The sequence below is a fragment of the Pelophylax lessonae genome, assembly GCF_965119305.1.
Source record: "Pelophylax lessonae genome assembly, chromosome: 9".
In the NCBI taxonomy this organism is placed as follows: domain Eukaryota; kingdom Metazoa; phylum Chordata; class Amphibia; order Anura; family Ranidae; genus Pelophylax; species Pelophylax lessonae.
Genome location: NC_138776.1, coordinates 165678467 through 165701312, shown reverse-complemented (window position 1 = coordinate 165701312; position 22846 = coordinate 165678467). Strand labels below are relative to the sequence as shown.

Here is a 22846-nt window from a genome sequence, read left to right as displayed (position 1 = left end):
ACCCTGCGTGCAGAAGTAATAGTTACCAAGAAAGCAATATGTTTTAAAAGGCAGTTTTTGAAGAACCAACAGTACCAGATTAAGATCCCACGGGGGCACCAGGGAGGGTACTGGAGGAGGCAGATGGCGAACCTCCTGCAGGAAGGTGTGAACCGAGGAATTCATGGACAACAGCCTTGTGAAGAAAATTGCCAAGGCTGAAATCTGGCCCTTGATGGTGCCCAGGGCCAAACATTGATCAACACCCCTTTGTAGAAACTCCAGCAAATGTGACACCGAAAAGGAACGGGGGGGGAGGGGCCCCTGAGACTCACACCAAGCATAGTGCGCCTTCCAAACTTGATAGCAAATCTTCAGAGAAGTATTTTCTAGCTTTCAACAGAGTAGGAATCACCGAATCAGACAACCCCCTGTCCTTTAGTACCTGGCTTTCCATAGCCAGGCCTTTGTTAAAGCCAGCGACTGTAAAGCAGAGTGGAGATCTTCTCAGAGTAAGTCGCCACGGAGCATCGGCTACCAGTCATACCAGGCCTGCGTCGAGGCCAGTCTGGGGCCACCAGAATTACTGGAAACCCATCTGCTTCGATTATGCGCAGAAGTCTCAGCAGAAGCTGTAGCAGAGGAAAGGCACGTATTAGACTATACTGGCCCCAAGGGGCCACAAGAGCATCTGCGGCGTCTGCTAGAGGGTCTCAAGACCTTGCCACAATCCACGGAACCTTCTGGTTCATGCGCGGGGCTAACAGGTCCTCATTGGGGGGTCCCCCACTGGAGAGACAGTTGTTGAAACACCTCCGGGTGAAGGGGCCATTCGTCCAGGCTCAGGACCTGCCGACTGAGGTAATCCACCTGCCAATTTTCCACCCCTGGAATATGCACAACAGAGAGGGCTGGAACAAATTGTTCTGCCCACTGTAGAATGTCAGCCACTTCTATGGCCGCTAGGGCACTTTGGTGCCCCCTTGAAGATTGACATATGCCACAGCCGTGGCATTGTCCAATTGAATCCTTAAGCTGGATACACACTATACAATTTTCTTTAGATTTTTTTCTTTTAGATTTACCAAAACCATATAATATGAGGTCAAATCGAAACACTTAATTTGTATGCAGTCAGGCAGGCCCTTGCACTACATAGTCAAAGGTAAATCTAAAGGAAATCTAACAACAAAAGTTGTATAGTGAGTATCCAGCTTTACCGGACACCCCTGCAGATGATCCCTCCACTGGGACAGGCAAAGCCTGATCGCCCGAATTTCCAGGATGTTGATTAGCAGACTGGACTCCTCCAGAGACCAGACTCCCCAGGCTGATTCCGTGCCCAGGACACCTCCCCATCCGGACAGGCTGGCGCCCATGGAGACCACCATCCAGTACAGGTGAAGAAAGGACTCTCCATGATGAAGCACCAGGGAGCGAAGCCATCAAATTAGGGAACCCCTCATACCCCGGCTCAACAGAATCAGATTGTACAGGGCCTGTGGACTCTTGTCCCATTTGACTACAATCTCTATTTGCAGAGGTCTGATATGGAACTGCGCAAATGGAACTGCCTTGAAGGTTGAGACCATCAGGCCCAGCACTTGCATGCAAGTCCTGAGAGATGACCAGGGGTTGGATAACAGGAGCCCTATCACATGCTGCAATTTCAGCAGTTTTGTTTCTGGAAGAAACACCCGGGCTGAGGCTGAATTCAGAGTCAGACCCATGTAGTCTAGGTTGTTGGATGGAGTCAGAGCTGATTTCTGAAAATTCAGAGTCCAGCCGAACTCTTACAGAGTTCGCACCGCGATGATCCAGATCGTCCTTTAGGACAGACGGAGACTCTGCTAGCAGGAGGAGATCGTCCAGGTAACCCATTACCATGATCCCCCTCTGCCTGAGTAGGGCTAACACCGGGGCCAACACTTGTGAACACCCGAGGGGCTGAGGCGAGATCAAAGGGTAACGCCACAAATTGATAATGCTCCTCGCCTACGGCAAAGCAAAGAGAACCCTGATGCCTGACATATATTGGGATGTGAAGGTAGGCATCCTTGATATCGATAGAGGCCATAAAATCCCCTTGATGAAGAGAAGCCACTACAGTGCAAATGGACTCCATTCTGAATTTCTGAAGCCACACAAAGCAGTTCAGGGCCTTTAGGTCCAAGATTTTAAATGGAAAAAGGTCCGTCCAAAAGGAAAAATAAAAATGCTAGGACCAAAGATCCCAGCAAGTAGCTAGGTCCTATAGCAGGAAGTGTGAGTATACCCCCTGGGACTGCCCTATAGGCGTAGTCAAGCTTTAATTCTTTTCCGCCTAGCATCCTACTCCTAAGGAGAGCAGCATAACCCATTGGTCAAAGAAGATATGAAGTGCCTGTCAATTAACGAAAGAGAAAAAAAAAAAACTTGTATTCAAAGATCATATAAGTTGCCATTCCTGGCAGTCTTTTGAACATATCTGGCTTTCTCTATGTGTAAAACTCTGTCACTGACCTGAGACAATCAAGCAACAGAAGGTCAAAACCCTTTATCTGTACACCCACTCTGGGTCAGTGGTTCAGGATATATTATAGCCAAGCAACCAGCAATTTCAGAAGCAGAAGTCAGGGCAACCTGCATACTTACCTCACTAAAGTGTTTTTTTCTTCTGTGTGTAAGGATAAGCCTAACTTTTAGAGGCACGTTAAAGGTTAGGTTGAGAGTCAAGGCAATATTTTAAAGGGAAAAAAAAAAAAGAGAATCAAGGGCACAGGAAAGGGAGAACTGTGTGTTAAGGGAACTTTTGGAAAGTTTGACATGTTCACTTGATTTGCGCCCTATATCACATTAACTTTTAGTTTACCCAAACTGATATTTAAGTTTTGAACAATTGCCATCATTGCAGGGATATATTAGTTCCAAGATAGCTCCCTGGACCTATATTCCCAACTCTTTCCACCTGTCATGGATATCATATGAGTGTTGTAAATTCTCTGGACTGGACTGACCCTTTACATTTAATTAGAAACTTTAAAAGTAAAAACCCATAGAAAAAAGGGACTGAACAGAAGTTTTGCCAAAGCTGTGATAGCGAATTAAACATATTCAGTGTGTAAACATAGCTGTCATGACACCTAGGGAAATTAAGGCCACAATAATACCTGTATATAGTATATTATGCAACATCTGAAATGATGTGTATACTGAGCATTTACACTGAATAATGTGTGAAAAAAAAAACCTTCATCTAGTCACTCAGTACAATGCTATAATAGGCATTTTGCAGCGGCTTGTTTGCACAGGACCACTTTTTAATTGCACAGTGTCTGCAGAACAGCATGTTCCTATAACCCACCAATGACACTATCAATGGAATCCAGTAAATAAAAGGCAAGAATGTGCAGGGCATGCCTGTCCAAACCCCGACAGATTTCTGTGAGGCTAGAAGAATGGACATAGCCCTTGAATGGCTGAGATGGAGATTGTGACATTCACCTGCTTCTCCACCTCAGCCAATCAGAGGAAGCCTTGCACTGTATAATAAAAATACAAGGTTTCTCCTCAATGACTGAGAGGCATTAAGGCCGACTCAAATTTTTTCTTGCAGCAGACAAAGATCGTCTGTACTGATGCCAAAACACAGCACTGCATACTGTATGTAGCTGATGCTACTAAAGTATGATGCAGCGCAACACAGCGGCCGCATCATTTTGTAATGGAAATAGTATGTTTTGGCTCAAGCAAGCTATTTAAAATGGCAGGAAAGCCGGAATTCAGTTTTAAAGCTGATCTCCAAGAATTAGATAAAATATACCCTTGTGGGGAGGAATTCATGAGGTGCAGGAATAAGCTGGATTACTTACCCCATCCCTTAGTGTGAAATGCAGAGGGCCATATTGCAAGGATGGATCTTATGCAATTCCTAGAGATTAGTTTTAAAATAGGTCCACTTTAAGAGGATGTATTGGGTTGCTTTCATATACATTTCCAATTAATTTATTCAGTGCTATATATGTCCCAGTGTTCATATCCACTTGGGTAAAAAAGCTTTAGTTTGAAATGTATTGAGCAGCTTGCCACTTTTGTATCCATGTCTGTACATTCATAAAAGTACAACATGGGTCACAAAAAACATTTAAAAAAAGACAAGAGCCCACTGTGTAAAAACTTAAATGTTGCATGCAAGACAATATGGATCATGCAACATGCAGGAGTAAATGATTCCACAGTGTGATGTCAACAAACAGAGGTCAGCAGTACATGGGAAGTAATTTTAAATAGTACTATACCACGCTTTATCAGAGAAGTAATGGACTAACTCCTCAAATCCTTTCCAGTGGCAAATAGGGAAGCAGCAACAGGGAGACAAGGACAAATGGCATCAGAGAAGCACATACAACAGTGACTATTAGGGCTGGGAACAGAACAGGAGATCATGTATTTCAACTAATTTATCAAACCATTTTGGGGCTCAAGTATCAAAGATGTGGTAACAGAAAAAAAAAAAAAAGTTTCCTGTGGCTTATAGCAAATCAATCATTTCTGAATCTAAAACCCTGTTTTCAGAAAAGGAGCTGTAAAGTGTTCACTTATATAACACTATAACATAATATGGGTCACAAATATCTGTTTATTCCATAATCAATGCCAAGAACTACGCTAAAAAGGTGCCTTGAAGTTTAACAGAAAAAAAAATGTGCCTTGAGCATCTAGATTTTTTAGTCACACTAAATATAATGAGATAACTACTGTGCATTTAACATTTTTCTTTAAGTTGCTTTGAAAAACTTCCATCTACTGACAATTTCAAGTAACCTTGGCCTTTAAATGTAATCAAATATTTTTAAAAGTGGCCTCAAGGTGAAGTTTCTGAACCTATTTTAAATAACTAAACCTCAAGGAATAACCACCTTGAGCTACATGTGTTCCCTGGCATTAAGGCCATGCACATTGGACGTGATCAAAACATCAGTAGAAAGCTGTAAAAGGAGCTTTTTAGCAGTAGAGTTTTTTTTGCTTTTTTCAGCTCTAGCATTTTTTTGCAAATCTATACTTCCACAAAAGCTTATGGCTCAAAAACATTGACAGAAGCCGAATAGCCGCATCATTTGGCATTTTTCAAAGTTTTTAAGCTTTTATCAGAGTTAGAGCGTTTTTACAGCAGAAAAACGCCTCTTAAAACCCACTCCTTTTTGGTTTTTTTTTCTAGCCAGAAAAAGCCTCTGCCAAAAACGGCTGATAACAGCCTATGTGTGCATGGACACATAGGATAACATGCAGGGGAGTTTACTGGCTGCAGAAAAAACATCTGACACCAAATACAGCAGCTGTAAAAACGTCCAGTGTGCATGAGGCCTAAAAGTGACTTTATTTAGCTGAAACGATCAATATGCATGAGTGCAGAGCCAAGTCTTGAAAATCTGTAATAGGCAGACTCCCTACTACTCTCTGGCCAAATATTTAGTCTGGTTGATAGCTCTCACTTTTCCTAAACATGGTGGACCAGGAAAAGTCTGCTTTGTTGCACACACAATTATTCCTTCATGTGATCCTACTAAAAAAATAATTTTGTATGGATTGGTGGACTAGTCTCTTTTGTAGGCAAGCAGGCCACAATCCCTATTCATTCCTATAGAAAGACCTTCCATCTTGTGTCCCCACAGTGGAAGACTTTTTATAGACATGACTATACTACAATGACATCTAGTTTTTAAAACCGTGATTTATACCCAATTATATGTTGTGTGTGCAAATTAAGCCAGTATGTACAGGTCTATTAATCTAATTGTCAGGCTGTATAGAATGTATGCCAAGCTGCCCGCTCCTACCACTGCTCAGCTGCTACAGCATCCCAAGATTCCTATGCAAGTCTTACCCTTCTAAAAAGTAAAAGTAAAAGACTAAAAGCTGCCCATTACACAAATAGGACTTTTTTCTATTCAGCCTGCAAGATGAACAGAAAAAAAAAAAAATCTTTATCCACACTACACATTGAAGATGGCGGAATCTCCAACTGTAGTTATTGTACTTTGACAGCAGGGTCCACCTTCTTCAAAATACCCAAACAGGAGCTGTATCTGATTTTAATGTAGCCACTGTTCAGCTGATGATTTTGTGCCCATCTCTTTTTCAATAGAAAGATGTAGGGTGGGAGGCGACTGAATTTTGGGAGATTCATGCGGTACTGGCCAACATCTGAACAGGGAATGGTCAGCTTTAGTCAGTCAGTGAAGAGAGTAAGCACAAACGTAGCATTTCTTTTACTGTTATGCCATGCTGCCGAGAATGTGTGTCATATAGAATTCCTATTTTTTTCCCTAATACTTCCACATTTGAATGACTGCTGTGAAGCATATTCTCAGTGTATTTTTTTTTACAGAACAGTTTGTGGTCTTCTGTAAACTGCAGTGGGTTTATATTGTGTACTAAGCTTAGCTGCAAACCATGTTTAGCAGGATTTGTCTTATAACCATTAAATAAAACAAACCTTCTTTACTTATTGAGCACAGCTCAGAGGACAGTGGGAATGATCTTGTAGCAGCTGTAAAAAAAAAAAAAAATCTATATATTCAGCTTTTTTATAGCTAGGAAAAACTGAAATGCAATTAAATGAAAAGTCTTTTTTTTTTTTAATTATTCCAGTAATGTGTAGTTCAGTTGATTGACATTTAGAGGCCTTGGAGCTAGATACAGAATTGCAGCTATAGTAGCTATTCAATGTGGCTACTAAGAGTCACCTATAATCACTAAGTCAGGTTCAGGGGAAATAAAATAGAAGACTCCCCTGGAACCAGATTACAGAATGCAGTCTTGGATAAGGATTCACTAAGCCCTCACGCACACAGCATTTAGCCCCAGTTCATGAGACTCTGTGCCTTCCGCCTTCATCTAAATTCCAGGCGCAAATCTCAAGCTCTGCTGCCGGCAGTCTGTAAAACTCAGAGAGGTTGAAAGCTGCTTCAGCTGGATTGGGCTGGAAGGTGCACCAAGTGCTGCAAATGTTTAGGGCTGTATGCATCCAGAGACACATGTACAGAACGCAGTCTGTTTAGAGGATTAGACCCTGGGCGCATATTACCCTAAATATTAGTAACACTCAAGAGTACCATGCAGCAGCAGAAGCTTTCAGCCTCTAAATTTTTTACAGGTTGCTGGCAGTAAGGCTGGACAGTGTGAGTCTTCCACTCACATCTAAACACTGAAATCTCATGCACTGGGGCTAAATGAGAAGTCAACCAAGTCTTTACATAGGCCTGGGCTGGTAGCACTAATATCCCAAGAAAGATAAAAAGAAAATGCAGACTGGATAGACCATGCTGCCTTTATCGGCTGAAATAATTCCATAGTTCTGTATATAAATGTTTTGCATTCAGGCCTGCAGAGCATTGCACTCATGACCAGTACATCACAGATGCAATACACAGGCTCCTGCAGACTCTTCCCCAGCTCCAAGTCCATATGGAGATACAGACTGAAGAGGTAATCAATGGACTGCAAGCGCAGTGACCTCTGCACGTTCCTGTGAATGGATAACGTGGCTGTGTACGTTGAAACAAAAAGCTGTTCTGTTAAATATACAGCATATACAGGTGAATCTCAAAAAATTGGATTTTATTAAAAAGTTAATTTCAGTAATTCAATTAAAAAGTGGAACTCATATTTTATACAATTGTGTTACACACAGTGATATATTTCAAGCATTTCTTTCTTTTAATTTTGATGATTATGGCTTACAGCTAGTGAAAACCCAAAATTCAGTATCTCAGAAAACGTGATTATAACATGACGAATTAAAAACTTTTTTTTTTTTTTTTTTATACAGAAATGTTGGCTTACTGAAAAGTAATGTCCATGTACAGTATAGTATGCACTCAGTACTTGGCCTGAGGCTCCTTTTGCATGAATTACTGCATTGATGTGGCGTGGCATGGGGTGATCAGCCTGTGGCACTGCTGAGGCGTTATGGAAGCCCAGGTTTCTTTTAAAAGTAACCTTCAGCTCATCTGCATTGTTGGGTCTGGTGTCTCCACAACCACAAAAGGGGTTCATTCACAACAAGTGTTGGGCAGAATTTCCCAATGTAGTGATCTCAATGCAAGAACAAGGCAATTTGCCTTAAATCCTATGATTTAAGTTTACACCAACAACTGTAGTGTTGATTTACTAAAGGCAAATATGCTGTGCACTGCAAGGGCACTTGCTTCAGAGCTTAGTCACTTTGCAAATAATACTCAATCACATGCAAGGAAAATAGAAACAACATTTTTATTTGTACATGATTGAATGATAGAAACCAGTAGAGCTTTACCTTTTTTCACAGCTTCCCCTGAAAAGAACACTTTGTATTTTTGTGCAGTGCTTGCTGACATGCTGCAATGCGATCCACTGTATCGCACAGAAATTGCAACAAAGTTAAAAAGAAAAGCACTACATTGCATTTTCACACCAGTGTACACGATATTCATAACACACAGCTTGCGTTATAGTGTGCATGAGACCTGTGCATTACTGGCAACTTGTAGTGGCAGTACTGATGGTGGTGAATATCACACATGTAAACAACAGTTAAGGGGCAGGCCCCTGTTTTTATATCTGCTATCTCATGCCATGTGGCTTCTCAAGCTACCTTTTTGGTCCCTAAAAAGTCTTGTAAATGTTTCAAGTTCCCAAAAAGGAAAACAGAGACAGTGATGAGGCAACAATGCCTAAGTTGTATGAGGCAGAAGGTCATATGTCACCTACACTCCTGTTTCCCAGGTGTGCAAGTGTTAAATCAGAGTAGCCAAGGGGGTGTGAAAATGGTAGGAACAGTTACTTTATGGTACCCGCTACCAACCTGCAGTGTGACTTTTTTGTTTTTTCTTAATACTATTTTATTGTATAATATGAAGACCGATCTCAGATGCAGACCGGACTCTGTTCATTACATGAGTCAGTGCAGTGCCCAGCAAAGTCTACAAAGCTCACTGTTTCAGCTGCTGTGTATCAGATCACACATCCGCCTTCACTATAAATATTGGGTGCTAGAATCATACACTACATGATGTTATTTATGGTTTCTTACAATTCATAAATAAGAAGGCTCGCTTAAGTGCCGGTTCACATTTGTGCAATGTGGGAACGCTGCGAAAATGCAGCGTGATCCAGCATCGCATCCGCACCTCTGGCAGTTCACACTGCCATATGTGATACGCAGGGGGTGTCAATTAAAAGTTAACGACACCCCCAGTTGCGATCGCATATTGCAGTGCGATCTGCAAGTTTGCACAGAATCGGATCGCACTAGTGTGAACCACTATGCGATCCGATTCTGCTGCGGTTGAAAAAAAAGCCTCATGTGCGAGTTTATTGCGGATGCGGTGCAAAAAGTGTATGGCTGAAATTTGCACCGCGCATGAGATCGCATGCAATTTAGGAGCAGTGCGCTCCGAATAACATGCGATCTCCGCAATCGCACAAAGCTGGAAAAAACTGCAGAAGCCAAGGATTCCTTGCATTAACACTGCTAAGAGCACCCAACTGTTTTCATTATTGCTGCAAATAGCCTATTTTCTTGAAGAAATCAAAGATCAATTCCCACAATAATGAATCATTTAACAATGCCATGGTATTGGGAAGTAGTTTCTGCAAAAGGAATTTAAAATTACCTGTCTGTGGTTTCTCTTTGGTAAAGGAGCGTTACCTTTGTCAGAGTTTGTATGACCGATAACTTTGTAATGGTTATATGACCTGCCACTGGAGAACCCCAGAGCACTATTGTCATCAGAAGAGGTATTTTGCAGATACAATTATTAGGATTTAATGAAGCTCTAATGTCAACATAGCTCTAAACTGCATGTTAGTACAGATTTGCTTTAGGACTGTCCTCCACACAGAAAGTAAAAGAGAAAATAAAAAAAAGCAAAAAAAAAAAAAAAAACGAGCTAGCTTATTTTAGATCAAGGATTCAGTAAGTAGTGAAGATGGAGAATGAGAGGTTCCCTTTCAACAATGCACCAATCTATGGGTTTTAGCCCATTATCACCAATTAGGCTTTAAAACCATGTTCCAGTAAGTAGTACTGTTTTCTAAAAAATTCCAAGGGGTGATTGGTTTTTCAATGGTTCACCCAGATACGAAACCTATAATGTGTGTTAAATAATTTTATGTTTAATATACAAGTGACCTCAGGCAACACAATTAAGCAGCAGCTAATAAACCTGAAAACCTTGGAGTTTAAATTTGGTTTGGGCTAAAATATTCTTTTTCTTTAAAACTTGATATTAAAATAATTTGTACAATTACAAAACAAAATTGCACTTACCATCCCATTGTGTAGAAAATAAACACACTCTGCTTGGGGGATAAAACAAGGCAAAACGCAACCATGAAATGCTGGCATGCCATTATAAGAAATGCACATGGGCTGTTAGCACAAGACAAAGGTGACACATGCTCCAAATGTTACAGTGTAGTAAAAATACAAAAAAAGAAAAGATAGTAAATGAAGCCATCCTGCTTCTGCTTTTATTTCCTTTACAGCTTTCTTTTCAGTGGCCTAAGACCATTAAAAAGACTGAACTCTATATTACAAGAATTTTATACAAGGGGGACTCATGTAAAGAATACTCATGGTATTACTATTTATTCATATACCTCTAACTAAAATCAGGTACTTTAAGTCATAAATGTAGATCTCTGGGCAAATTACTAAAAATATTTTAAGCTACAGGAAAGTATTTCTTGTGATGTTTGCGTTGCCACGCAGCAACCACATTTCTACAGCCCAGTAGGCCTGACATATTGGTGTCAGAAATTAGAGCTTTCTGTTTCGATAGCCAAATGTTTTGGAAGATCTGTGCCCCTCAACCACTATTTAGGAATGTTAAAGTTTTAGGAAAATCTGTATTAGTAGAAATGACGAGGCCACTGATAACATTACTATGAAGGTCCTAGTTATCCTCGCTGTCTCTAGCTTATAAACATTCTGTCAACTAGGAACAAGAATACTAATCAGCAGAGTGAGCTCCCAAATCTGCTTGTTCCAAGTCAGTGATTTAAAATACTAAATCAGTGGGTCAGCAGATCAGCTTTTCAACCAGGGAATATTAAAAAGTGACGGTCAGCTATTGCAGCCTCCGTACTTTATAAATACAGGATTCCTTTAAAATGAAAATGAAAATGAAAATGAAAATGTCCTTTTTCGTTTTAAAGGAAACCTGTATTTATAGCACAGGTTTCATGTAAATGAACATAAATGTAATTTTACATGAAACCTGTACTGTGAAAATACGAAGGCTGCAATTGTTGACTTCTCAACAATTGTGCAATTGTTGACCTGTCTGGCTCTAATGCTGATCAAATAGTTTAAGTATTTGAGTCACACAAACAAGCATGCAGATCAGGAGCCTTCTGATTTCACTCTGGTCTGGGTCAGTGAGTCAGAATATACTGTAGCCCGAGACAGCCAGGCCACTAGTATTATTAGAAGGAGGTCAGAGATGGCAGCCCTTGTATTTTTCTTAGTGCAGGTTTCCTTCAAATGTTTTACATCCTTAAGTACCCAGTTGCACGAGACTGACCCAAGTAACTGCTGCCAAAAACCACTGCATTTCAGCCTTAATTGTGCATTTCCCTTTTCATTTCCACTTGCATCACATATAAAAACAAGAGGGCATGAAACTCAAAACAACATAAAAATGGTGAGTGGATATTTCTGGACTAACTCATCGCTTAAACTTGTAACTCAAACCGCTAATTGTTATTACCAAATTCATGTTATTTTAGTATGGAAGAGGTCATTCTTTTAAAGGCTAGGCTCACCTTGTAGAGAAAAATAATGAATGCACATATTTTTGCAGAAAAAAAAAAAAGTGCATTGATTATTTTTCCCTGCAGACACTTACTCCAGCATTCTTGTCTGTACCTCTGCATGAGCTTTCAGTTTGAAAGCTGGAGGAAGAGTGAATTGACTACCAGGTTCCAGTGAATGCATGATGCAGCTGTTCGGGCTGAGCCACGACAATTTTAAAACATGACAGCGGCTGTGGGAAAGAGGAACCCTTGCCTGCTGTCACAGGGAAAGGAGGGTGAGGGTGCGCTACAGGAACATGTTACAGTGTCAAACTGGCGGCCCTTCAGCTTTTGCAGAACTACAAGTCCCATGAGGCTTTGCAGTTACAAGTATGACTACCATAGGCAGAGGCATGATGGGACTTGTAGTTCTGAAACAGCTAGAGAGCCACCAGTTTTGACACCTCTGTGTTACATGTTCCAAAAGGTAAACCTATCCTTTAAAGGAATTTTGCAGTGCCTTTGTGTGTTAAAGTGCAGATGCTGCTACAGGAATGTGCTCCTTTCTGTAGTATATGCTCTATTACCTAAATCAGCTGCGAAGCAGAATACCCTTTAAAGAGACCTCAGATGGAAGCTTCCCTTCTGCAACTCCCACCTGCCAATAGGACTACCCCAGAACCTGAATATGGCAAGGGACAATGGCAGCTTCCATCAAGATTCCTAAAACAGTATTTTGCTTTAGGAAAGACTATGTGCACTGCTATACAAATTTGTATTGGTAACATCTTTACTTGTCTTTTTTAAGTTATGCTGGAAGTCTTTATAGGCCAGAGGAAAGAAAGCTCCTTAAAAAGCGAGAGAAATGCAGGATATGTTGGGTCAGGTTTGTCTTGATAGGTAATTTGTTCAAAACCAGCTCAATAGGAGACTCCATGCATCTCACTGTTTCAGCTGTAATGAACAATTGAACAGATAAAGCACGTTGGTTAAGGCAAATCTTTTTGGCATTTGGGCAGGGTGCTAGTGAAGAGGTGGTGCATGCACATCATCTAGTAGGCAGACATAAAAGGTCAGGAGGGATGAGTGAGAGGTGCACAGACTCACTCTGTCTGCGGTGCGGTGGACCGATCCGAGGACTCCCCTGGTATGGGCCCTGCCAGGGAGAGAAGGAGGGAGCAGAATACCCACTCTGTGCAGAAAAAAAGAGGGAGATTTGGATAATAAAAAGTAGGAAACGGGGGAGGAAGAAAGCCACACAAAAGCCAAATTATTATGTTTCAGCTAAGAGAGGAATTCCCTTAGTGTAACATTTCAAAGGCAAAGTCCTCCAATAAAACATGTATTACTAAATGATTCGTTTGTACAAACAAGAACTGTTAATGTAACAACAAATTCTATGTACCTTTACCAGTTGAACAACAACACATATATACCAGAAACTATACAGAAATAAAAAAAACAAGCATCAGAATAAAAGATCATAATCAGATCAACCCAAGGTGACAACGATGGAGACAACCAGTGTGCAGGATAACATCTGGAATGTAGAAAATATAAATGACAGAGGATACATGGAAATGTTAGTGCAGGGATGAATAACTTCACATGACATATATTTTATTTAATAAGCTATGTCAAGTTGTGATGTAAAGCCTCTTAAAGGGAACGTATAGGGTTGTACAGCGTATTCAATAGGTGCAATAAGCAAAATACAGTAACCCATAGCAATCAATCAAAATTCACTTCCTTAAAGCCACACTAGCATAACATAGACCCCAATTGGTTACTATACACTTCGCAACAATTTACTGACATTTTTGATACAGCTTCACAGTGTCAATGTTCCATGTCTCAATGACTGAATTTCATTAAGAGATATGTAAATTCTTCTAGGTTTTCTGTAAATCAGGCAGTCCATTGGACATTCCTAACAACTGCTGAGATAAAAGGATAAGCCACATTGTCTTCAAGCACTCAGTCGGAGCAAACTGATATATGTGCATTAGAGGAAGAGTAAAAAGATAAATACAATCGCTGTTCTGCAAAAATAGATCGGAAACGTGGCTTGCAGATGTAATGCATATACACATATAGCTACAATGTACATACACAATTCCAAACTATACCACGATGCATCCATTTGTTGCATTGACACATGCAGTAAGCTTATCACATTTACCTGTAAGACTATAGATTCCCTTTAATATGAACATAAAACGTTGGTATTAAAACGTCAGCACATGAAAAATGAATAGAGATGTAATAATATGTATATTATAAATATTAACAAGCTAGTCTTGTATTAGGAATAGAATAGTTAACAAACAGGAAGTTAATTTTGTATGTCATTCAGCAGTTAAATGCACATCCAAAACAAAAGCTGGCTTGAGAACTAGTATATTAATATCAATCTAATTGTATGTGCTCACGGGTGCCTTTCTCTGGAGCTCTGTCCTGACCGGGTGAATTAAAACCCAAGGAAAATCTGAAAGGGTCCATTTGTGTCAGAGTTTTTTTGTGCCGTGTATATAGGTCTATTAATGAATCATGCAGGAACTGAAGCTTGTTCTCATCTCAGCATGTGCAGAGCTAGGCACAATTCAGCAAAGCCATGGTAAAGCAACAAGAACTAGCAAACATGACTGAAGGCCACTTTACTTACAATATGACTACCAGAAACAATTTGAACATATTCCACTGAGCACAAAAGATACTTCAATTGCCTGTGCATACTATCTGTTAACTTGTTTTAACTAAAAGCTGTTGGTAGATGTCAGCGTCTTGAATTACCCATCTAGTATCATAAATGTTATGAGCATTCTCATTGAACACCTTGAATTTAATAGGTCAACATATATTTTATTTGTGGATATTTATGCTATAAAAGGACTCATGCTAGTATTCTTGCAGTAATGGGCTTTTGCTCCTAGGATGTTGTCATTCGAAAATTGTCTTTTGCTTTTAGCATTCAATTTTAAAATGAACGTAATTTATGAGCGATAACCACATACACTGCCTGCAAACTCGTTGAACGTGAAAAGTTTTCGTTCCTGCCCCTTGGAATTTTCCCGTCACTGCAGTCGAAAACAGACATCAATTTGACACCACCCATTAGAAAATCAAACAAATTTTCTTAAAATGAAAATTTCCAAATGAAAATCTATACATGTATGGCCAGCATTAGGCTCAAATTTGGAAAAGAATTTTAGTTCGAATTTCGCACCATAAGTGGGCCTGCGCAACGCCCGATTTTTGCGCGGTCATCAAATTTGAGTGATGGGGCATGTTGGAAATTTTTTGAAAAAGGAACGATTTTCTAATCAATGATGGGAGAATTGGGCGAGAAATATAATCAAAAAAGTGCATGAGTGCAAGAAAATAAAATTCCCAGAAAGAAGATTCCCAGCCACAAAAATTATTTTCTGTAGCAATATGATGTGAAATTGAAGGCTTGGTTGTTTGAATTTCGAAATCAATGGTGGCAACATCGGATCACAAAATGTACAAAGTTACTTATTTTCGAAAGCAAATGCTTTGGAAATTCGACCCATGTATGGCCAGCCTTGGAACAACGCTCAGTTCTAACTCTTCTCAAACCCAGCAGAACAACAAAGATGATTCATGATTAGTTGCTATGTCTTATTGCACTTTACTCATTTTTTGGTATTGCAAAGAACATTGTGCAAACCTGGAAAGTTCTACATTTTCATATTCAGCCCATGATAAAATTCAAAACACTACAGCAATTACCACACTCAGTTGCTCAACTGTCTAACTGCCTAAAGCTGGCCATAGACGGGGGTGAATTTCTTTCCTGTAACTATGGGTTGATTCCCCCATCAACACAAAGTGTTAACAGGGGAATCACTCATACAGAGCCATTGTGTTCTCCTGGCAAGTGGGCAGAGGAAGCGGTCTCCACCGGAGAACACCGTGATTATTGCTAGCCGCTATTAAAGCCGCTTGCAATAATCACATGTAAAATCCGGCAGATCGATCAACTTGTGTACATGCCGGCCGAAATTCAAAAAGCCTATGGCCGGCTTAATCGTCTCCAAATTGGATCTCTTTATCAGATACTTTTTTATGTGCAATTGTTGTAGGCTGTAAAGGTAGCTAAAGTATACCTGTAGGTCCACAACGAAAACAAAAGCTATATTTAGGTCCCTATATACATGTTTACTTTATGGTCTTAGGGGTTTCAAGCCCAAGTTCATTTTAATGAAAAACATCCCAAAAAAATGATTGTAGTGATCCCACTGTGCCCTACTACTTCCCACCTAATTAACACTAAATTGTGATGGATGCCCTCTAGAGGCAATAGGCAGGTAAAGGGTGAGACTAGTCACAGTGCAACTATCTGAACTCTGGTTGTTATCTGCATATTATAGGTCCCTTGAGTATAGGGGGGTCCTGGGGTGCTTAGAAAATAAATTAATCATAAAAGCAAGCACATGGAGGTGTCTGCATTACTATCCTGTAGCCTAGCCAGTTAACCATGTTTGCCAAGCATGCATGTTTGCCTTTATTCAGAAGTTTCACTGGGTTGCCAAAAAAAAAAAATGATAATTTAAGCGGAATTAAGGAGCTCATTCAGCCAGCAAAAGATGGAAGTGTATGAGCTGCTGTGATCCAGTAGTCTATGTATGTTATGTGGAAATAAAGAATGACTGGTTAATGAATCTGGTCTGCAAAAACACAAATGGTAGAACACATGGTAAATGTTATTAAATAGAACTGGCAAGAAATTAACATGGACTCTACAGTTGCAGCATGTTAAACATTGCTTGGTTTTAACACATTAGAAGAATTGATAAAAAGGTGTTCCGTTACAAAAGAAAACACCATTTTTTCTGTAACCTTAAAAGGAATGTATAATGCCTCGTTTCCACTGAGTGGTACGGTACGGTTTGGAACGGTACACATTGTATTTCCACTGCCAATAGTACCCTTTCATGATAGGCGTGGTGTAGCAGGAAGGCTGTGATAGACGATTCTCTGTCAACCAATGAAAGTTCTGCAGAGTGTAGCTCCACCCAGTTGGTACGGGTCTAATGTGCTTGGTACCCCAACGAAAGGGTACCAAAAAAGTGGTACGGTTCGGAATTAGGGTACCATTCATAATGGAAACAGCATAAATAGCATACCGTACCGAACCGAACTGTACCAGAAAGCTCAGTGGAAACGAGCCATAATATAGTCCCAATTAGTTCAGATTTCAGTTTGTTTTTATAGCGGTGTTTAAAATTGTAATAAAATTCTTGAAAGTAATTTATTAAAATGACTTTGTAACAAGCTTTCACTTTTAGGTCCTTATTTTAAAAATAACGATTGACTAATTATCCACTAGAATACGTTTGCAGTGGCTTAGTGTAATTATACCATCTAATAAAAACTGTCCATATAAGCCACACAAGTGCCACTAGCCCACAGATTTAAGCTGGCAATACACTAAAACCGGGTACACACACGAGCCGAGTCGAGACACATTTGCCGGTTCAAAAAAAAAAAAAAAAAAAAAACACCTGGCACTATTGAAAGGCGCAGTAAAGTAGTTTTTACATAGCACTGCAATGCAGGAAGAAAAAACTTTAAACAAGGGTCATTTTTTTCAGTTTACAAGGTAAAACCTTGATTTCAAATATAATGAAAAACCCTACACATTTTTTTTTTACCTCATCGACTACGCAACGCATATATTTGGCAGCACGAGAGGGGGTTCCCTAACACCAAGCCACCGTAAATGTGTGTCCATGGGGCTCCAAGGATTCTGTAAGCACACTGACTAAGCTGTCACTGACATTGTCTGATAACGGTTTGCTATTGGGAGTCCTTCAATAGATACGAGCAAACACCAACTATCACTTATAGAACAGGTCTTATGTTTAGAAAGAGAACAACTCCATGTTAGACAAAAAAGACCTATTGAAGAAAAAAAATTGGGAAAACAAATATAATCTCCTTTAGGATTTACCTTTTTTTTTTTTTTTTTTTTTTTTTTTTTTTTTTTAATTCTTACTCCCACAAGGTTGTCTACTGGAGAAATGTATTGGGCGGGTTTTCTCATACCCATTTGTCTTAGAGAACTAATGCACAAGTAATAATTATTGGCTATAAAATGAGTTGTTTTCAAACAAAGTAAGATCCATTTCAGTAAGAAACAATTTATATCTATAAAAAAAAAAAAAATCTGTGTTTTTAGCATTTGCAGGATTATGACCTTCAAACAGACTTGATATAGTAGCATATTTCCAAGCATTTCTCCCACTCTACTCACTGAACTCCTTCTCCAGCTGGTCTGAGTAAACTTGTCATGCTGCTTTGACATCTCCACCTTGGGCTCCTGACTTTCTTTCTGGCATTTACATTTTGTTTTCTGCAAAATTGACACAGGATGCCAAAAAAAAATATGTCAAGCAAAAAAAAAAAAAAAAAAAAAATCTATATAGATATATATATATATATATATATATATATAAATCGTTAGTACATTTAAGAATTCACTTTAAAAGCATTCCAAGATACTTCAAGTACGTAAAATCTATATGTATATCACTTTCCCACAATCCACTGCACAGCAGAAATCAAGAGTGGAAGGCCAAGCAGTGTGATCTGATCAGGCTCCATCTCATCACACAATGCTGCCAATCTAACTTGATTTTAGGTAGTGAGAACGGGAGGGAGATAGGTTTAGCTAACACAGGGCAGACAAGGTAGTATGATGATGCTCATTCATAGTCAAAAAAAGAAGCATGTGACTCAGATGATGCAGAGCTTCGATAGTGTATAGTAGTGTTGCAATGCTAGCTACACAATAAACCCAGCCATAGATGGATTGAATCTCAACCGGTAAAGCAGGTACTGGCTGAGATTCAAACCATCCATAGGCAGGCTGGTTCTACGCAAGTCAATTGGCTTTTTTACATCAGATTAATGCTGGCGGCTATAGCTGCTGCAGTAATCATCATGTTCTGCCAGCTGGGATAGGTCCCTACGTCGACAGAACACAATGGCGCAACAGGAGGGATTCCCCCATCAACACTGTCATCCCTACCTGCTCTGTTGCAGTGGATTTGCACAGAGCAGCCTAGATCTCCTCTTCTCGGGTCCCTCTTCTGCGATCCTTCTCCCCCCCCCCCCCCCTATTGAGTGCCCTTACAGCAACCAGCTTGCTATGGGGGCACCGAAGCCAAGTTAAAGCTCCCTGTGTCCATTCAGACATGGAGCCCTGGCCACGCCCCCTTTCCAGCTAGCCGATTGACGGCAACGGGAGCCAATGGCGTCGCCGTTGTTTCTCAGCCAATCAGCAAGAAGGATCCTGAGCGGCTGAGACACTCATGATCTTTGGTGGACAAAAAGGGATCTTAGGTTAAGTATTAGGGGGGCTGCTGCACACAGAAGGATTTTTATTTTAAATGCATAGAATGCATTAGCAGGCAGGCATGTATCATTTAAAAGCTGAATATAATTATTAGAGAGGAAAAAAACATTATATGTATTTCCACAATAAAGCACCATACTGCTCCACATTACAGAAAAAAAGGAAGTCTAACTGTCAGAACACATGCAGGTTTAAGTCATATGGTACTAAAATGCGCAGACTTCCCTGCACACGGAGCCCTCCAGCACAGCGGTGTCATGGCTCCCCAGAGATCCCATCTCCACCTAGTCTTCCTTCTGGGTTGGCGGGCTCCAGCTTTATGAATGGCTGGGGCCACCATGACGTCACTGCCGGGCATTCCCGCGGGAGCCCAGGGCCCAGAATAGAACTCTGAAGGGATGGCACTGGTATGCAGTCCCTTCAGAGAGCATGTGCCGGTGACATTACTGGCTGCATTCTGTGTGGATATCTGCTAAACAGTGCAAGTTCAGGAAATATTCACTGTACCTACAGGTAAGCCTTAATATAGGCTTACCTGTAGGTACAAGGTAAAAAGCAGACGTTGTGTCCTCAGCGCTGTCCCAATCTGTGATGTCACAGGAAGTTCCGCCATAGGGAAGGCAACATAATGTCTTTATTAAAATGGAAATCAGAGACGACCTTTGAAAGGAACAACGGGCAGGGACAACGAACCACCTTATCTCTGTAAACCAACAGGTAAGGAGAACAACAAGATGCCGCCAGCTGCGACACCCTGCACGCAGAAGTAAAAGCCAAACAGGCCACCTTCTGGGACAACGTAAGCAGGGACACCCTCCGATATTTTCGAAGGGAGATTCCTGGATAACTGACAACACCAATTTAAAGACCCATGGCGGTAATGGAAACTGCACTGGAGGAACCAAGTGTCGAGCTCCCTGGATAAAAAGGTACACACCAAGGAAAGTGTGGCCAATGGACGTTGAAAGAAAACCGCCAAGGCTGAAACCTGGCGCCCTGATGGTACTCAAAGCAAGGCACTGCTTAACACCCCATTGGAGGAAAGCCAAGATTTGAGCCCTCGAAAAGGAGCGAGGGAGAACACCAAAAGATTCACACCACGCAATGTACGTCTTCCAAATACGAGGTTGATTTTCTAACCTTTAACAGCGTAGTAATCACCAATTCAGACAAACCTCTATCCTTCAGCACCTGGCTTTTAACAGCCAAGCCGGTAGAACCAGTGACTGTAAAGCAGGATGGAAGATTGGTCATTGAGAGGAAGTCTCCAAGGAGCATCAGCGATCAGCCGTACCGGATCAGCGTACCAAGACCGGCGAGACCAGTTTGGAGCCACCAGAAAGACTGGAATCCCTTGTTGCCTCGATCCTGCACAGGAGTCTTGGCAGGGGAATGGCATCAGACGATACTAATGCCAAGAAGCGTTGGCCAGAGGATCCAGAGACCATGCCACAAACCTCTGTACCTTCCATGGAATGTGTACAGCAGAGAGTGCTGGAACGATCGTTCTGCCCACCTTAGAATGCCGGCTAGTTCCCGATCCGCCAGGACACTTTTTGTGCCCTCATGGTGATTGGCATAGGCCACGGTCGTGGCATTGTTCGATTTAATTTGTACCGGACACCCCTGAAGACAAATTGTCCAATGATCCAGACAAAGTCTGATCGCTCGGAGTTCCAGTACCTTGATTGGCAGTCTGGGCTCTTCCCGAGTCCAGACCCCCTGAGCACAAGCTGCACCGAGGACACCTCCCCACCCAGACAGGCTGGCATCCACGGTGACAGGGGGAGAAGCATTTCCCTGTTGAAGTGCCGAAGAACGAAGTCACCTCTAGAGACTGTGGATTCTTGTCCCATTTCACCAGAATCTCTTTTTGCAGAGATTCCTTGTGGAACTGTGCAAACAGAACCACCTCAAAAGTAGACATTATCAGTCCCAGCCCCCGTATGCAAGCCCGGAGGGATGACCAGCTGCCGGACAACAGAAACGGAATTGCCTCCTGCAATTTTCCAGAGGAAGCAACACTTAGATAGAGGCCGAATCCACTTAGATAGTCCAGTTTTGTGCATGGAACCAGAGAAAATTTCTGAAAGTTCAGAATCCAACCAAACTCCCTCATCCAAGGTGTCCATCAGAGCAGTCAGAGGCTCTGCTTGCAGAAGATGATTGTCTAGGTAACCCAGTACCGCGATCCCCCCCCTGACGCAACAATGCTAGCACCGGGGCCAACATTTGTCTCGTCTCCGCTCCCCGGGTCTTCACAAAGGTAAACGCCACAAACTGAGAATGCTCTTCGCCCACGGAAAAGCGGAGGAAGCGCTGGTGACCGGCACACATTGGAATGTGATGGTAGGCGTCCTTAATGTCGACAGAAGCAAGAAAATCCCCCAGATGTAGGGACGCCACTACCGTGCGAATGGACTCCATTCAGAACTTCTGTATCCGCACAAAGCAATTTAGCACCTTGGTCCAGAATTGAACATACCTTGCCTTCCTTCCAGGTAACTGTAAACAGGTTGAAGTAAAACACCTGAAAACATTCTGAAGCCTGAACCGAGACAATCACCCCATGAAGTAACAAGTCTTACATTGCTCCAAAGTGACCCCATAAGCGATCTGGGGACAAGTGCAGGTTGGAAGGGAAGAACCTTTCTGGAGGAAAAGACTGAAACTCGATCTAGTTGCCGCACTGAATGACTTTGTGGACCCACTTGACCTGTACCAGAGAGGTCAAGGGATTCAAAAGTCAGAGAAGACGTCCCCCCCCCCCCCACCCCAGAAACAGTTGAGGGCGCCCCTTCATGCAGAGGAAGCTTTGTCCGCAGGACTGGAAGACCGGGTCCTCTTGGAACCTTCGGGATGGGCCCTGAAGGACTTTTATCCATTGAGGGACGAAAAAAACCTCTTTGGATCCAAGAAGAATGGCCCAAATCTACGACGGGGCTCATTGCCCTCGGTAGCCTGTGGAAGAAGAGTACTCTTTTCCCCTGTGACACCCTTAATGATGTCATCCAAGGAAGCTCCAAACAGGCGATCCCCCACAAAGGGGAGATCAGATAAGACCATCTTAGAAGTCTGGTCCGCAGACCAGCATTGTCAGCCAGATAAGACGCCGAAGGACCACCGCTAAAAATCAAAGGAGCAGCATCCAAAGAGTGGGTGTACACCCCCTGGGACTGTCTATAGGCATAGTGAAGCTTTTTCCTGCCTAGTGTCCTACTCCTGTAGAGGCAGTATAACCCAATGGTTAAGAAGAATCAGGAGCTGTCTCTGTCAATGAACGAAAGAGAAAAAATATATTTTCAAAAAGTGGGTTTTTGTAAGCATTTTAAATCCCAAAGTTACTAATTACTGTTGAAACAATCCTGCCTTACACCCGTATTTAGATGCGGCTCAATCTTGTGGTGGGTTTGTAACATGTAAATGTTCAGAAAGGTGAACTTTGCCTTTAAATACACAGAAATACATAATATAAAATGTATTTCTTCACACTCATTCCCAGTGCCTACAAAGCTGACCCAGACAGCACAGCCAAACTGGAGACCTGAAGCTGGCCATAGATGGATGGAAAATCTACTGGTTCAGCAAAGGACCAGACAAATTTTGGTTCATCTATGACCATTTGCACTTGAGAGGAGTCAGTCCAATGATTGGTTTCTGTCAAACGGAATGTTGGAATCCCCCCCCCCCCCCCAAATCAGCGCTACTGTGCTGATTAGTGTA

General features: G+C 41.5%; 1 protein-coding gene across 3 annotated transcripts in view; it reads right to left on the bottom strand.

Moving 5' to 3' along the window:
- The window catches only part of CCSER2 (coiled-coil serine rich protein 2), a 124525-nt gene that overhangs the window by 17347 nt on the left and 84332 nt on the right, over window positions 1–22846 (bottom strand). The window contains exons 9-11 of one of the 3 annotated variants that reach the window (XM_082269403.1): window positions 18020–18118; window positions 12847–12931; window positions 4257–4296 (exon numbers count right to left, since the gene is read on the bottom strand). In XM_082269403.1, coding sequence (XP_082125529.1) covers window positions 4257–4296; window positions 12847–12931; window positions 18020–18118 — 224 coding nt within the window. The remainder of the gene's footprint in view (window positions 1–4256; window positions 4297–12846; window positions 12932–18019; window positions 18119–22846) is intronic. The other 2 variants (XM_082269404.1, XM_082269402.1) reach the window with 2 other exon arrangements.